We start from the raw sequence: 13,185 nt of genomic DNA, 5'->3' as shown, positions 1-13,185 counted from the left end.
TCCATCTCAAAAAAAAAAAAAAAAATACAAAAATACAAAAATTAGCTGGGTGTGGTGGTAGGCACCTGTAATCCCAGCTACCTGGGGGAGGCTGAGGCATGAGAATCCCTTGAACCTAGGAGGCGAGGTTGCAATGAGCCAAGAATGTGCCACTGCACTCCAGCCTGGGGACAGAAGGAGACTCTGTCTCAAAAAAAATAAGATAAAAATAAAAAACTTGACAGCAGAAGACAGTTGCTTATCCCAAATGCTTTTTAAAATCTAATGGTCTTAGATTCATTTAGGAATAAAAGTTAATAATTCAACTCCTCTCTGTAAACCAAAGTACTTAAAAATGAGATTTGAATTAGAACTTCTTTATGTGGACTCACACAAAAAGAAAGAACTACCAGTTCTTTGGTGAAGAGGAAAGCACTATTAATTTAGGAGGGGAAAAAACAAGCATAAGAACATCAAAGCACTATTTATAATGGTGAAACCCTAGAACTAACCTGAGAGTCCAACAAGGGAAAAGTAAAGAAATTATAATAATACACAGCCACTGAAAATGCTGCTCTTAAAGAATTGTTTAAAATATGGAAAAATGCTCACATGTTGTATGCTAACTAATCCCTCATTTCAAATATGGCTGGCTTTAATAGGTGTGGACAGTCACACAAAGCAGCAGCCAGAAATGTAAACTGTGCTTTTTATTTAGCGGTTACTTATTTGCTTAATGCTTTTCTGGACTTTCTAAAAATATGTTATGAACATACATTATTTTTAGATCTTATAGCTTTTTTACTCACTTCCCATCAAAAAAGTACAAACTATACAGGCTTACTGATCTTTTACTAAGATAGGAGAAGAAAGAAAAGACAATCAAAGAAAAACCCAGCTTTTTCAGGAGTTCAAGACCACCCTGGTCAAATCTTACCATATGCTTTTCTGATGAATCCTCCTCCATTCCTGCAGGTCTCCATGTCAGCAAACTCAAGAAAAAGAAAGAGAAAGAAAATAATCAATGTGAAAGGCAATCAGGAGCTTAAGACATCCACTGAACACAGAGATAAACAGGAACACCCGCATGAACACTTACACATGTGGGATGGTTGTTTTGAAAATATCCAACATACAGTTGCAGGTTTCATCCCAGACTTCAGGACTGAATTTCTCTCCATTGGATATTACTAAGTTTTCTAAGCAATTTGTACCTGATCGAGCCAACTGTTCATTATCTGTAAAATAAAGCAATATCTATCATTAAATTTCTACTGCTATTTTGATGCCAACCAGGTCTCCAATACTGTATACTGTGAGTTGGAGATAGCAATTGGTAGGTTTCTAGGCTTTTAATTAATGAAGCCATGCTACAGACAGTATTAAAGTTTTTACTAAAATTTTTTTGAAGAGAGAAAATTGTTTATCATAGTTTTATTGCTAAGGAAGAAAGAAGGTCAACATTTTGCTACTTTAAGTGGCTCACGTATGAAAAATGATAATAAAAGCGAGAAAATATTAGACCATGTTTTAAAAATGTAGTCACTCATACACTACATTTCCAATTTTTGCCATCTGAACAATATCAAATGTTTTGTCATTTATTTTAAAATTAAGTCATTTTTTAAAAATGTAACTAAATTTACCCTTGCCCTAAGCCAAAATTATCTATGGATCCAGGTCTAATGTGCTAGCTGGGTATTTTTCCTGACAAACTCTAAAATAAACACCCAACTACTCAAATGAAAAATGCCTCTTGATGAAGCTGGTGATCTGGACTGAAATAGCACATTTTAAAAACATTTTACTATAGAAAATTTCAAACATACACAAAAGAAAAAGAACGGTATAGTGCATGAAGGTGCATCCTGTAGAATGCAAAAATAACTATATCCCATCTTTAAGAAATGCTTTATGATCTGACTTGGGGGGATTGTTTTTACGTTGTAATTAAAGCATATACATTTCATTAACTAATATATATTGTACTCCTTGGCACTACATCCAAGCTTTCAAATATTGAAAAACCTAACCTCTCATTAAGGACTATGTAAGAAAAATGATGCCTAGAGACTTAAAGAATACCTTGTTTTACACACCACTGCAATTGTGCAAACACATCAGAAAGAAGAACTTCATTCAAAGCTTCATAAAACTGGGTAAAAACATCACAAATAGCATAAAGTGCGTGATTGCAGGTTGTTGTCATCCACTCAGATTTCTGGGAAAACAAAAAGATAATGCTTAAAAGCTATTCTCCCTGCAGTGAGATGGGCACTCTTGTACACTCCTGGCAAAATTTTTGTAGAAAGTGATTCGGTGGTATGCACCAATAGTCTTAAAAATGTTAATTCATTCATATGTACAGAGGATATATGAGGATATTTATAAAATTATGATAGTGATGCCAAAAGTGGAAGCCAGAAGTAAAAAAACAAAACGAACAAACAAAAAAACCACTGGATAGATTTGGTTACTTAAAAGCTAAATTTTCCAAAATGAAAGGAAATAAAAATAATAAAGTGGGCAAATCATCTGAAACTCATGTAAGCATATGCTACATTATTTGTATATTTAAAAATGCATAAATCAATAGGAGAAAGATGACTAAGTAGATGAGCTAACTCTAATTCATAAAATAATTCATAAAAGGCGATTCCTAAGAATGATCAATCCTATGAGAGAAATTATGCCACCTCACTAGCAGTTTGAAACACTTCTTCAATGTGATACATTTGGCCTCTCAAATTAGCAATGACTAAAACAAATTAAAAGAAGACCTGGAATGAATATGGAGAAACAGGAACTCTCATGCATTGTTGACAGAAGTGTAAATGGCTACAGAGATATTTGCAGGTGGGCTTAGTGGTATGTATCAAAGGCTTAGTAATATGCATGCCCCAAACCTGGCAACTGGGCTACTTGTCTCTAAAGAGGAAACCACCACCACCATCAGGAGTACAAATGTAGCTGCAAAAAATATTCATTTCAGTGCTGTCCAGAAAAACAGGAAGCAACCTAAATGTTCATGAACTGTGGAACATCCACAACTAAGACTATTTTGTAGCCACTATTAAAACAACACTGTAAAAAAAAAAAGCTGGGTGTGGTGGCTCACATCTGTAATCCCAGCACTTTGGGGAGCTGAGGCAAGTGGATCACTTGAGGTCAGGAGTTTGAGACCAGCCTGGCCAATATGGTGAAATCCTGTCTCTACTTAAAGTAAAAAAATTAGCTGGACATGGTGGCACGAGCCTGTAGTCCCAGCTACTTGGGAGGCTGAGGCAGGAGAATCGCCTAACCCAGGAGGCAAATGTTGCAGTGAGCTGAGATCACATCACTGTACTCCAGCCTGGACAACACAGAAAGACTCTGTCTCAAAAAAAAATGAAACAAAACAAACGAACAAACGAAATTCTGTTTTCTATTTTTATTTGTTTTGAGAAAGAGTTTTGCTCTTGTTTCCCAAGCTGGAGTGCAATGGTGCAATCTTGGCTCACCACAACCTCTGCCTCCCAAGTTCAAGTGATTCTCCTGCCTCAGCCTCCTAAGTAGCTGGGATTACAGGTGCCCGCCACCATGCCCAGCTAGCAAACAAAATTCTAGGAGAAAAGTTATGGCTATGGAAAGATACTCATGTATTAAGTTTAAGAAGTAGTTTACATATGTGTGTTGGGATTCTATTTTCATAGAGGAAAATAGAAAATAGAATTTGTGGATCACAAATACATATGTGGGTGGACACGTGCATGAAAGCAACACTTGAAGGTCTTAACAGTGGCTGCCTATGAAAAACTGCAACCGTGGGTGTTTAAATTTTTCTTTGTTTTTGGCTGTGTTCTGCAGTTCTTCTTTTTTTTTTTTTTTTTTGAGTCTTGCTGTGTTGAGACAGGGTCTTGCTATGTTGTCTAGGCTGGTCTTGAACTAGTGGCCTCAAGCAATCCTTCTACCTCACCTTCCCAAAACGCTGGAATTATAGGCATGAGTCATTGTGCCCAGCCTCTGAACCATATTTAAACCATGTAGAAGACTGAGAAAAATTTGCAAAAACATTAACTCTAATTTTGGATGGTAAAAGAATTTTTTTATATTTGCCTAATATTCCATATTAAGGATATGTCACTTTTATGTTGGGATGAGGGAGGGAATGGTGTTCCCAAAAGAAACTTAAAAAGTTACTTTCCCATCTAAAAATCTTGAGCCGGAATATCTTTTCACTATCCCTGTACCTCTAAGGGACAAACAAAAACACCTACAGGCATCAAACATCCTTTTTAAAAGAAGGCCTAATATTCAACATCATCTCCAAATGCAACTTCATTAAAAACCCTTAAAGGACCAGAGACATTCCCCTTTCTGACTGTTCAGAGGTTGATATGAACAAAACAACTACAATGACCAGTCAGGAGCCCTGCTGAACTGGAAGGTGCAATGCCTAAGGACCAAGCAGCAGAACAGAGAGATGTATTTCCTCTCACTCTTCTAAACATGGGGAGAGTCACTCAGGACTAGCTGTTACTGGTAGGGGAGTACCAGAAAGGTGTTTCCATTTTTAAAACCTTACGTTGCTCAGTATTTAAGAACTCCATGTAGACGATGATGCAGCCCCTCTAGGCAAATATAGGTCAGAAAGGCCTTCCTCTCCATCATAACCAGGGCAGTGCTGTAGTTATCACCTACCTCTGATTGCTGCTCAGGGAGTTTCATATTGTCAAAAATCCGAAACACAATTCTGAACAGGTCCTGCCACCAGTGCTTTTCAAAGGTGTGGCCATAGCTCTTCATGATCTCAAACATGACTGTGAGTCCTCTGGAGGAAACAAAGTCAGGCACAAAAGAGAGTGTGGTGGAGAAGAGAACAACAGAGAAGAGAGTGGGGTCAGGTGAGCAAGTGACTGAGGTTCATTTCAGTGATGTAAGGGGCCACCGCACAGGGACATGGTTACCTTGTTCGTACATCTAACTTGCATCTATTAATGATGCAGGAAAGTTCAAATAAGATGGGGAACCAGCCTCGGACCCAGACTCTGTCACCAGGAGCTACATTCATGTCATCACTTGTGTATTCTTGTAGCACCTATGATGAAAATCACATCTCAGGTGTAAACTAAGCATGCACAAGGAAGGAACTAAAGGGAATTATATATAGATTAAGGCCCCACACATTTTTCTCTCCAAAAATTTCCATTCAGCAACGGGACAGTGGGAAGAGAGGACACAAAGACATTATCTGTCCCAGAGGGCACATGAGCAGTTTCCCCGTACAAACCTACGGACCTCTGCGGGTTTTACAACAAGTTGAAGGGGTCAGATCACAAGAGTCCTGGGGGTGGGGGTGTTACACTAAGAAGAGCTCTAAAGGTCAAATGGTGTTGACAAAATATCCAGGATGATTCATTATCTTGGGACTTTCTGGAATGTTACTGTAATACATACTACTTAAAATAATACCAGCAGCTACTATTTACTGAGTGCTATGGACCAGGCACTGTTAAAGTTCTTTTCAAGAATTAACAATTCTCACAAGGATTCCAAGTGGCAGGTAGAAAAGATGGTCTTGGGTTACAGATGAATTAAGTGAGGCACCAAGAATTTCAGTAAGCTGCTCAAGGTCATGCAGCTAGGATGTGGCAGTTTTTCTACTCTCTGCCCTATTTCTGGGATTTCGACCCCTCTGCTTGTAACCACTCTTGAATTCGTACTGAAATTTCTTTATCAACTCTGGTTATCTAATGTTAGGCAATTTCTCTCTGTGCTTCAGTTAACTCCCTTGTACAATGAGGTATAATTACGTATCTTATAGGTCTGACGTGGGGACTAAACGAATCAACACACAGAAAATACCTAGAATGCTGCCCAACAAGTACTAAGTGCTCAATCAGCACTGGCCCTATTATCATCACATCTTAGTGAGCTGTTGTAAGGGATGAGACATCGTCTTAGAGGTTTATAGCTCTTTCTGTAAAGGATACTTAAGTAGAGATCTACACAGGACATCATAGTTTAGATAGACTTGTTTTCACCCAATTTCAATGTTTTGGTACTCTGTAATTTAAACCAAGTAGGCCTCTTTAGAAAGATGAGACACATGAAAACAACAACAATAACAACAACAACAACAAAACAACCCATCATTTTTAGGAGAAAACAAAAGGTAATTTTAAAATATGATTTCTCGGGCACATTACAATGGCATGCCATTTCCTAAAAGAGAGGTTTGTTTTCTTTCAAATAGAAAGGTCTAGCTTCTTGAGCTTTGCCAAAATACAAAAGCTAAAATACAACAAACTTCTACAAAAACAACTTGTAAAATACCACAGGTTCAATATGAATTAAAATACAGAATTTCACATACATCAAAGAATGCAAAGGCCTACCTCCCTGCCATGGCAGCATTTTGAAATAAACACCTAATTTAGGGCAAACACACATTTCTAAAAGAGTAGCTGGAAAGCTCTTTGTTAGGACCAAGAATTTCTGCTCCATGACCCTTTTTCCCTTCACTGCCCATCTGAGTAAAGTGAGGAAAAACGAACCCGAGGCCTCTCAGAGACATATTTGCCACAGAAGCGGATGAGCCGAATCGCTTCCATGCTTGTGTCAGGGAAAGCGGCGTTGCAGGCGAACTCTGATAAGCATTTCACAGCGTCCTGAAAGGAATCGATGGCTGCAGGAAAATGGTGCTGGAAAATTGTTGCTGGGGGAACACAAGGCACATTTTTCATAAGACCGGGATTTAGAAATGAGGATGAAAAGCACACGCGCGCGCGCACACACACACACACACACACACGAGATAATTAGCTTTGTGAAAATCTAAGAAAAGCATGTCAGTATCTTTGGAAGATAGTTTTTCTTATTAAATTACTCAGGAATGAATACATTGGGTACAGCTTGGGCTGGACAGTCTTCCTGAGCTCAAGCAATGATGTAAAGACCCAAATATCCATTCATTCAACATTTATTGAATGCCAACTATGTGCAAAGATTACTCAATGCCTAAAAATTTCCATAAAGACCAAGTAAACATCTTGTTACATCCTGGCAGGCAGAACCCAGGATTCCTGGTCAGTCCAGAGGAGAGGGACACTGCACTAGCTCATGGCACTCAATAGGCCACAGAAAGCACACTTGTTTATGTCATGACAGCTGAAATAAGAGGGCAGGGTGCCACCTTCTTCCCCACAACTGGGAATATGCGCCGTGGGTGACTAAATTTTTTATTTATTTATTTATTTATTTTATTTATTTATTTTTTGAGACAGAGTTTCACTCTTGTTACCCAGGCTAGAGTGCAATGGTGCTATCTCTGCTCACCACAACCTCCGCCTCCTGGGTTCAGGCAATTCTCCTGCCTCAGCATCCCGAGTAGCTGGGATTACAGGCACGCACCACCATGCCCAGCTAATGTTTTGTATTCTTAGTAGAGACGGGGTTTCACCATGTTGACCAGGATGGTCTCGATCTCTTGACCTCGTGATCCACCCGCCTCGGCCTCCCAAAGTGCTGGGATTACAGGCTTGAGCCACCGCGCCCGGCTCTAAATTTTTTTTTTAAAGCTGTTTTATGCACGCCCATGTTGGCAAATGACCACAAAAGCACCATGAGTATCGGCTGTGGAGTTAATAATATATGGACATCTTAGTGAGTACACACATGGAATCCACCAATAATGAGGAGTGACTGTACTTCTTTCATAGTCATTACAGTGGCCTTAGGAATGAATCGACTTTCAAACTTGATCTGGCTTGAAATAACATTCACGTTTGTCTGCTGGACCCAAACTGACTGATAACAGGAAAGGCCATTTAGAAAAGGGAAGGAGTAAGTCAAAACAGAGTTAAAATGCGGATTAATACTCATCAAGTGCTTACAACACTGTCTGGCACATTACTATATCACAGTAGAGCCAAGGTAGGGAGGCCCCTGTAGGTAGTAAAATAGCAAGTAAGTGACACCCTTCTAGACTTGCGCATCAGTAGGGAGGGAACACAGCCACTTACTGACAATGTGGCAAGTGGTCTGGAAGGCCAGCTCCACAATGTTCCCATCATGATCAGAGGCTGCCTGGTGGAACACGGCAAAGATGTTCTTCCAGCCTGAGCGGATGTTGGCCGCCTGGGAGGTCACCATCTGGGCAATGCAGCGGATCACCATGTCCCGGATGGTGGGAGACCTGAGGAAGGAACCGGACAGCCATATTACTTGTGCTTTAGAGAATGGGAAGAGAAATGAACATAGTTCACCCCTTAGAAGCAACATTTAAACAAACATTTCTTATAGCACACAGCAATCCACATTTGGGCTCTGCCCCATTTCCTCCCACTTCCATTCCAAAACTAGCATGCTGCATAGAGCTACAACCACCAGCCTGCAATCACAAAACAATAAACTCAAGGTTGAAAAGCTGACCCTCTGAATGGAAGAACAAAAGGAAAAAGGCTGGGTCTCAAATAGTCCCTATCTGGGTCATGTGACCAAAGTTGAAATGCTTGCCTCTGACTTCTTTTTCCTGTTATGAAAATAATAAACAGCCTTGCAGTTTAAGTCACTGTTGGTCAGTTTTTCCGGCCAGAAACGTTTCTAATAATATAATTCTGCCACCTAGAGATAACCATTACTAAATTTAGTGTATACCTTCTTAGATTTTTGGGCAGGGATATACCTATGTGATAAACACATATATGTGGATCGGAGTATACATATGTAATTTAAGATGCAATGTTTACCCAAATTATTATAAAGCAAAACGTGAGAAAATGGCTGATTTTCTGGAACAGCTGCAACTGTCTCACAACCTATTAAGACATACTATTATGAAGGAACCCTATTATCTCACAAATAGCAAGAAGAAAAGCTATATAAGCCTATTGCTTCAATAGTACTAGCTTTAAAAGTCAGTACAGTGGCCTTCGGATTGCTGGTTTGACTTTCATTTTTTTTTTTTTCTTCAGACAAGATCTTGCTATGTTGCCCAAGCTGGAGTGCAGTAGAGCAATCTTGACTCATTGCAACCTCTGCCTCTCAGGCTCATGACTTTCAAATTTTATCTGGCTTAGAATAACATTCATGTTTGTCTTCTAGGCACACACTAACCAATAATAGGAAAGGCCATTTAGAGAAGGCAAGGAGAAAGTAAAAACAGTTAAAAATTAGCTGAAAGTCCATAAAGTAAACATGCCACCTGAAGAATACAAAGGACTGGCTATAAAGCGTAAGTAACTTCAATATATAATAAAAATGAATTCACGGCTGTCTCCCCATGGAGAATAAAGCAACTTTTTGACAAAACTATATTTATTAAAATGTTTTTTGCTTGATTGTTAGAAGTAAGATATGATGATAGTTTTGGAAAACCCAGAAAAAGTATGATTCAAAAAATTCACCTGAGCCCAGTGGGTTCATGCCTGTAATTCCAGCACTTTGGGAGGCCGAAGCAGGTGGATCACCTGAGGTCAGGAGTTCAAGACCAGCCTGGCCAACATGGTGAAACCCCATGTCTACTAAAAATACAAAAATTAGCTGGGCATGGTGGTGCATGCCTGTAATTCCAGCTACTTGGGAGGGTGAGGGAGGAAAATTGCTTGAACTGGGGAGGCAGAGATTGTAGTAAGCCAAGATCACACCACTGCACTCCAGCCAGGGCCACAGGGTGAGACTACATCTCAAAAAAAAAAAAAAAAAAATCCTTTACATGATATATGGTATTTCAAATGGAGAGATAAATTTCACTATCTCCATTATATTGCCTGTCCAATTCTACAACCAGCCCTTTTCTCTAAACTATTAGTCATTTCCGACATTATAAACATTGTGAACCTTCTTTTTTTTTTTTTTGAGATGGAGTTTTTCTTGTCATCCAGGCTGGAGTGCAGTAGCGTGATCTTGCCTCACTGCAACCTCTGCCTCCTGGGTTCAAGCGATTCTCCTGCCTCAGCCTCCTGAGTAGCTGGGATTACAGGCGTGTGCCACCATGCCCAGCTAATTTTTGTATTATTAATAGAGACGGGGTTTCATCATGTTGGCTATGCTAGTCTTGAACTCCTGACCTCAGGTGATTCACGTGCCTCGGCCTCCCAAAATGCTGGGATTACAGGCATGAGCCACTGCACCGGGCCAAACATTTGTGAACATTTTTAACAGCTAAACAATATCCCATGTTGTGCCTGTACTAACATTTATTTTACCATTTGTTTATTTAGACGGTTTCTGTTTTTTTCTAGAAAACTATTTTCTGTGACTTATAATGCTTACTATATTTCATATTAACTGCTTTGGATAATTACAGAAGTGTGGAGTTACTGAGTCAAAGGGGCACAAAAATATCAGGATTCTTAACACATATCACCAAAATGCTTTTGGAAATGTTACAGTAAGTTACAGTTTCACTGACAGTATCGAAGACTGCCTGGCAACACATGATTCTAAACTCACTCTCCCCTTTTCAAATGGGAATAGGGGGACAGGCAGGGAAGGTCTGGAGTTAGAAGATAAGGGCTTCCATGCAGTCAGACTCGAGCACATGGCTTGGCCATGTGAGGCCTTAGTCTCCTCATGCACTCTCAACGATGTTCCCAAAGGTGGGAAAATACTTTTGTGTATTTGCCAAAATCAGGGTTCTGCCAGACTCTGGGCTTAATTTTGGTTCTCTTGAAATGACCAATAAAGCAGACAACGCAGACATCAGGAGAAAGGCACGTCAAGGACACTTTTCTAGTGTCCTTTTATTCACTACCGTAACAGCCTGCTGCTCTGGCTTCCAGCTTGGGAGCTTTCATTTTCTTTAAAAAAAAAAAAAAAGAAAGAAAGAAAGGACAGATGTGGCAGCTCAAGCCTGTAATCGAAGGACTTTGGGAGGCAGAGGCAGGCGGATCACTTGAGGTCAGAAGTTTGAGACCAGCCCGGCCAACATGGTGAAACTCCATCTCTACTAAAAGTACAAAATTAGCCAAGCATGGTGGTACGTGCCTGTAATCCTAGGTACTTGGGAGGCTGAGGCAGGAAAACTGCTTGAACCCGAGAGGCAGAGGTTGCAGTGAGCCGAGATCGCAGTGAGCCGAGATCGCACCACTGCACTCCAGCCTGAACAACAAGAGTGAAACTCTATCTCAAAAAAAAAGAGCCAGGCTGATCTGGAGTACACTTTTTAGGGGAGTGCGTGCAGATATGAGGAATTAGGTCCAACAGTCTTCCCTGACATTTCTTCCTTTATGCTCCATAGCCAATTCATCACACATGGTGTAGGATTCCCTTTCCAAATAGGCACAGAATCTAATCCATCACTGCCACTGCTCCCACTTGGTCCAAAACTGGACAACTACAATGGCCTCCTACCTCATCCTACTGCCCCTCATTTTCCATGGAAAAATGCAGGATTATCCTTTAAAGTATGTCAGACCATTTCACTTCTCTGCTTAAAATCCTCCAACCGCTTCCATCTTTCACAAGCGCAATCCAAAGTGCTGACAATAGCCAATACCTCCTATGTGATCTAGGTGCCCTGCCACCACTGGGAGGGACTTCACCTTCTACTACCTGCCTTGTTCCCTCCATTCCAGCCACACTGGCCTCCTTACCTATGCCAAGCACTACTTGCTACAGGCCTTTTGCTTTTGCTCTTCCCCTTGTTCATAATTCTCATGCCAAGGCAGCATATGGCTACTCTTGGCTTATTCCTGACTTCCCTCAGGCCTTTTTCCTAAGGGTTCTCTTAGCAAACACATGTTAGCTGGCTGCCCTGGATAGAAGAATGCTTCCATCACTATCCCCTTACCTTGACATAATGTCCTTCAGAGCACATTACCACCACTGATATTTATGTTCAAGTGATTCTCCTATCTTAGCCACTCGAGTAGCTGGGATTACAGGTGCCCACCACCACGAATGGCTAATTTTTTATTTTTAGTAGAGATGGGTTTTCACCATGTTGGCTAGGCTGGTCTCAAATTCCTTCTCAGGTGATCCACCCGCCTCGGACTCCCAAAGTGCTGGCATTACAGGCGTGAGCCACTGCACCCAGCCAAAAACAGGGATTTTAAAATGTTTTCTTTATAGTCCCTAGCAGGTGGCAGGCCTCAATAAGTATAGGCTGAGTGAGCGAATGAACAGTATGGGCCCGGTGTCCTGACCTCTTTTATATCTCCCTGGGGGAAAAGTGCTAGGTCACATAATTCTTATCCTGGTTTGAGGAGGCATCTGCAGTGGCTCTTTCTCTAATCTCCCCCAGCACCAGCCCCAATAGAGGTTCATGACACATTTCTACAAGTTGCAGGATGACATCTGTCCTCCTAGGAAAGGTTACACATAGATCTTAGTGAGATTTATTTCAGAAAAATCTACGTGAATCACAGTCTATTCATTCTATTTGTTTCCACTGATAAGGAAGGAAAAAAAATAATCATGTGGTTAGCGTTAGGAGGGCTTCTGTGAGCTCCAAAAGGAAATTTGACCAAGGGTCTTCCAGAGCAAAACACATACCTGTTTTTCTTCATAATATGCTCAAAGGGCCTCAGAAAATCTTTCTGGAAACGGAAGTTGGCTAATTCACCCTTCTCAAGAAACTTCATGGAGAGCTGCCTTAATGAGTCAACAGCAAAGATAGCCACATCTTCATTAGGGTTGCAGCCAACCTGAGCAGAAGAGGAACTGATGTGAAACAGGTACAGTGTAACAATGACAGAAGTGGGGCTCTCAGCAGCAAAGATGGACAGCCTACCTTCAAAACAAACATTCTGGGAAAACACACCTAAGAAGAAAAGAAAATGCTATTTCTTGGCTATGATCTGTCCAATTTTATTTAAGTGTAAGGACGAAAATCAGTCAGTATTGCATATTTAATTAAATATGCATTTTAAATGTGCTTTTTTTTCCTTTAAATTTCATTTTATTACTATTATTATTATTTCCAAGATGGAGTCTGGCTCTGTCACCCAGGTTAAAGTGCAGTGGCATGATCTCTGCTCACTGCAACCTCTGCCTCCCAGGTTCAAGTGATTCTCCTGCCTCAACCTCCCAAGTAGCTGGGATTACAGGTGCCTGCCACCATGCCCGGCTGATTTTTGTATTTTTAGTAGAGACAGGGTTTCACCATGTTGGCCAAGCTGGTCTTGAACTCCTAATCTCAGGTGATCCACTCACCTCGGCCTCCCAAAGTGCTAGGATTACAGGTGTGAGCCACCGAGCCCAGCCTATTTTTTCTTTTTTTTT

The 13,185-nt window shown here is 40.6% G+C and overlaps 1 protein-coding gene across 2 annotated transcripts in view; it reads right to left on the bottom strand.

Moving 5' to 3' along the window:
- Positions 1-13,185, bottom strand: part of ARFGEF2 (ADP ribosylation factor guanine nucleotide exchange factor 2) — a 97,707-nt gene that overhangs the window by 15,674 nt on the left and 68,848 nt on the right. For both annotated transcript variants that reach the window (XM_017541378.1, XM_017541379.2), the window contains exons 26-33: positions 12,457-12,608; positions 7,983-8,155; positions 6,516-6,676; positions 4,926-5,056; positions 4,660-4,789; positions 2,065-2,200; positions 1,079-1,217; positions 917-971 (exon numbers count right to left, since the gene is read on the bottom strand). In XM_017541378.1, the coding sequence (XP_017396867.1) occupies positions 917-971; positions 1,079-1,217; positions 2,065-2,200; positions 4,660-4,789; positions 4,926-5,056; positions 6,516-6,676; positions 7,983-8,155; positions 12,457-12,608 (1,077 nt within the window). The remainder of the gene's footprint in view (positions 1-916; positions 972-1,078; positions 1,218-2,064; positions 2,201-4,659; positions 4,790-4,925; positions 5,057-6,515; positions 6,677-7,982; positions 8,156-12,456; positions 12,609-13,185) is intronic.

Source organism: Cebus imitator, unplaced genomic scaffold, assembly GCF_001604975.1.
Source record: "Cebus imitator isolate Cc_AM_T3 unplaced genomic scaffold, Cebus_imitator-1.0 Scaffold132, whole genome shotgun sequence".
Lineage (NCBI taxonomy): Eukaryota > Metazoa > Chordata > Mammalia > Primates > Cebidae > Cebus > Cebus imitator.
The sequence above is the reverse complement of the archived record's forward strand: the minus strand, read 5'-3'. Positions and strand labels throughout refer to the sequence as shown.